General features: G+C 44.8%; 1 protein-coding gene across 6 annotated transcripts in view; it reads left to right on the top strand.

Moving 5' to 3' along the window:
- Window positions 1–2,836, top strand: part of Tdrd6 (tudor domain containing 6) — a 14,887-nt gene extending 12,051 nt beyond the window's left edge. For 3 of the 6 annotated variants that reach the window (XM_031346819.1, XM_031346818.1, XM_031346816.1), the window contains exons 4-5: window positions 856–919; window positions 2,261–2,836. In XM_031346819.1, the coding sequence (XP_031202679.1) occupies window positions 856–919; window positions 2,261–2,334 (138 nt within the window). In that variant the 3' untranslated portion in view covers window positions 2,335–2,836. The remainder of the gene's footprint in view (window positions 1–855; window positions 920–2,260) is intronic. The other 3 variants (XM_031346820.1, XM_031346817.1, XR_004112177.1) reach the window with 2 other exon arrangements.
- Window positions 2,837–3,596: the final 760 nt, after the last annotated feature.

Raw genomic sequence — 3,596 nt, 5'->3', positions numbered from 1 at the left:
GCAAAGCTTGGCTTGGTTTTGTTGCTGTTTGTTTTAATTTATTGCGAGTTTCATGCGATGTGTTTTGGTCCTATATACTCCCTTTCTCCAGCTCTTCCCAGACCCACTTCCCTTCTCTACTCACCCAGTTTTGTATCCTTTGTGTTTTACAACCTTCAAGACCAATTTGTGCTGTCCAGGTATTCTTGAATGTGTGGTTTTTCTGCTGGGGCATAACTGGCCTTGTAAGGGTTAGGATCTAGAGAAAACGGTCTCTTCTGTCAGTCACCAATGTCTCTATGGCTAAGGGTGGGGTTTTGGCCCCGACACCCATCCCGTGCGGGGATTTGGTCTAACTTGTGTTTGCACAAGTTATCCACTGCTCTTTACACTCTCTTTGGCTCTTTACACTCTCTTCCCCCTCTACTGCAATGAGCCCCAAACTTTGGGAGGAGGGGTACAGTCTATATGTCCCCTTTAGGGCCAACTATACTGCATAGTGTATAATAGAGGATGATCTTGAACCTCTGCTCCTCTGCCTCCTCCCAAGTGCTGGGATTATAGGTACACAGCAGCACACCCCTTTGCGCACCCACCCTCTCCTTCCTTCATCAAGCAAAGCTACCATGGTTGGGAGAGCAAACATACAGGGACAGGGCACTCCCCCACCTGTGTGGAATGCTCTAGCGGAGACAGAGCAAGCAGGGAGAACTCATAAACCTAAGCCATGCTTCTGCTTTTGACCCCTGGCTCTGAAACCAAACGGTGACCATTCACAGGAATCCATTTTACCACTTATCCCCATCTGTGGTGAGGTTCTGATTTCTGGGCTTACAACTCTGACGATGATAATAACTTCAAGGTTCCATTTGTTAGGCTGTATTCCAAACAGTGGGAAAGGACCCTCCCTTCATGCCACCGGATGACGCCACCATCAAAGGTAATGCATGGGCTTACACCACTGTGTCTTGTCACCTGGAATTTCCAAGTCTTAAAGATAGCATTTCCTTTAATCTCTCAAATGGAATGAGTTGGCAGCCTCTGTGGATATTAGTGGAACTGGAAGTGGGGTGATGGGGGTATCATGCTTAAATGTGGTCAGTTGGAATGAGTAAGAGGAAGATATGCTGAACCGTCAGAGGGAACCTGTTGGTGAACTGAGTAAATCTTAGAGGTTAACTTTGAACTTGACAGATTCCTATTTTAAAAGGCACAAAATGGCTTTCTTGGGGCAAGCAAGATGGCATCAGTGAGTGGGTTAAGGTACCTACTGCCACGCCTGTCAAACCTAGGGACCCACGTGGTGGAAGGGGAGAAGTGACATCTCCCAGTTGTCCTCTCACCTCCACACACATGTACATACACCCACCCATCCTCCCTCATTACACAAAATAATAAAAATTGGGTCCGTTCTCGGAACTAATTTACTTGCACATTCAATGTATCTTTCCGTTAGTCTTCTGGAATTTCCTTCCGGACATTTAGTTCATCTCCGTGACAAATTTCAGTTTCAGTTTCAGTTTGCTGGGCACTCCTAGAACTTCACATGGCTTTTTCAATAAACAGTACTTTGGTGGGTGGCCATATTGCTCAGTGGGTATAAGAGACCTCACTGAACTTTGTTCCATCCCTGGATCCCACATGACATGTTCTGGTTTGTTTACAATTGCCGTGATAAACGCCACAACTAAAAACAACTCGGGAGGAGAGTTTATTTAGGACTGTCCAGTCATAGTCACTGAATGAGGAAATCCAGGGCAAGAACTCAAGCAGAGGCAGGATCCATGGAGGCATGGTGCTTAGTAGCTTGCTCTATGGTCATATCCAGCTGCAGGACCACCTACCCTGAGCGGGCACCACCCACGGAAGGCTGGGTTCTCTCCACATGGATTATCAATAAAGAAAATGGCATGCAGACTTACTTGCCCAAAGAACAGTCTGAGGCATTTTCTCATAATGGAATTATTTCTCCATGGATGACCTTCACTTGTGCCACGAGGAAAACAAAACAAAACAAAACAAAACAAAAAAGACGAAAAAAGCCAAATCAACAAACAAACATACAAACATCTAACCAGGTCATGGTGTGAGAAGGAACTGGCTCTCACCAAGTTGTCTCTGACTCTACACATCCCTATAAACGTGTACATTCACTGCTGTGCACACACACGCGCGTGCGCACACACACACAAACACACACACAGAGGAATGGTTCTGGGTACTTGTTGGGGGCATCCATTCTCATTCTCAACCTGCTGTTAATCTGCTTTCTCTCCCTCAGGTCTTTCTTCTGTTTCAGAGAAGAAGAGTGGAGATGAAGACTCGACTCTGAACATGGCCAAGCTGAACATATAGACGCAACCAATCAGAAGCTGTCTTTAACAAGCCACGTGCTACCCAGATCAAAACGTGCTGGAGGAAATGTAATGCATGTGACTCCTGGAAGTTGTCCTCTGGGGGACAAATTGATGTGTGGTGGAAGCGATAGGTCTCAAGTTGACAAAACAGTCTGTTTATTGCTATTTAGAGGCATCTAACCTTGTTCCTCAGTCTATAGCCTTCTCGTGTTTCTTCTCAGCCAGGATAATTTATTTTGCTAAACAATTTGCTAACATGTTTCTATATTCCTAAAAGTGCTATCTTTCCGATAGATTGTTTATATTAAAATTGTAACTTCCAGGTTCGCGATGAGCATGCTAGCTTGCTGCCAAGTGCCACGGCTTCGTTAGCAAGATTGCCGGAAGCCTTCTTTGTCTTTCGAAGCTTTGACTTGTGTGTCTACTGAAGTAGGTGGCTACCACTGTGTTTGAACCTGGAGCACAACTCAAGATTTGAATAAAGTTTCTCCTTAAAGCTGTGGTGGCCTCATCTGTTCTGTAACTGGCGAGTAGGGAACCTTGGTGCTCTGAAAACTTGGCTCTGAGCCTGCATGGTGGCCCCCGCCTTTAATCCCAGCACTCAGGAGACAGAATCAGGAGGATCTCTGAGTTTGACGACAGCCTGATCTATATAGTAAGTCCAGGACAGCCAGAGCTATATAATGGGACCTCGTCAAAATAAAATGGAATTAAAATAGCTTTTACCTGTGAGTCACTTAGCTGGTACTTTTAACATTACATTTCTTTTGGTGTGTGTGTGTGTGTGTGTGTGTGTGTGTGTGTGTGTGTGTGTGCATGCCAAAACACACGTGCAGACCAATGAACAACTGTTTAAGAGCTGACTCTCCACACACTACCTGGGTCTGGGCGATGGGACTCAGGTCATCAGGTTACAACATGAGAAGTCCTTGAAACATTTCGAGCGCTATTCTCTTTTCCTGTGAGAAATGCCCAGTGTGCTAATTGATTTGATAAATTGTAGCTCACTGGATGTTTTTCATCATTTTTATCCTTTGAGCATCTGCATAAACCACAAACTGAAAAAACCAAAGTATTCTTAAAACATTTCAGCCACAACACTTAACCATTTTTAAAAAAATAAAAATAAAAAGATATGCCCAGTGTGAATAGGGTGAGTGCATGTGGATAAAAATAAAAATATCAACTGGGCAGTGATGGCGCATGACTTTAATCCCAGCACTTGGGAGGCAGAGGCAGAGGCAGGCGGATTTCTGAGTT

The sequence above is a fragment of the Mastomys coucha genome, unplaced genomic scaffold (assembly GCF_008632895.1).
Source record: "Mastomys coucha isolate ucsf_1 unplaced genomic scaffold, UCSF_Mcou_1 pScaffold3, whole genome shotgun sequence".
NCBI classification, from domain to species: domain Eukaryota; kingdom Metazoa; phylum Chordata; class Mammalia; order Rodentia; family Muridae; genus Mastomys; species Mastomys coucha.
Note: the sequence above shows the minus strand (reverse complement) of the source record. Positions and strands in the feature narration are given on the sequence as shown.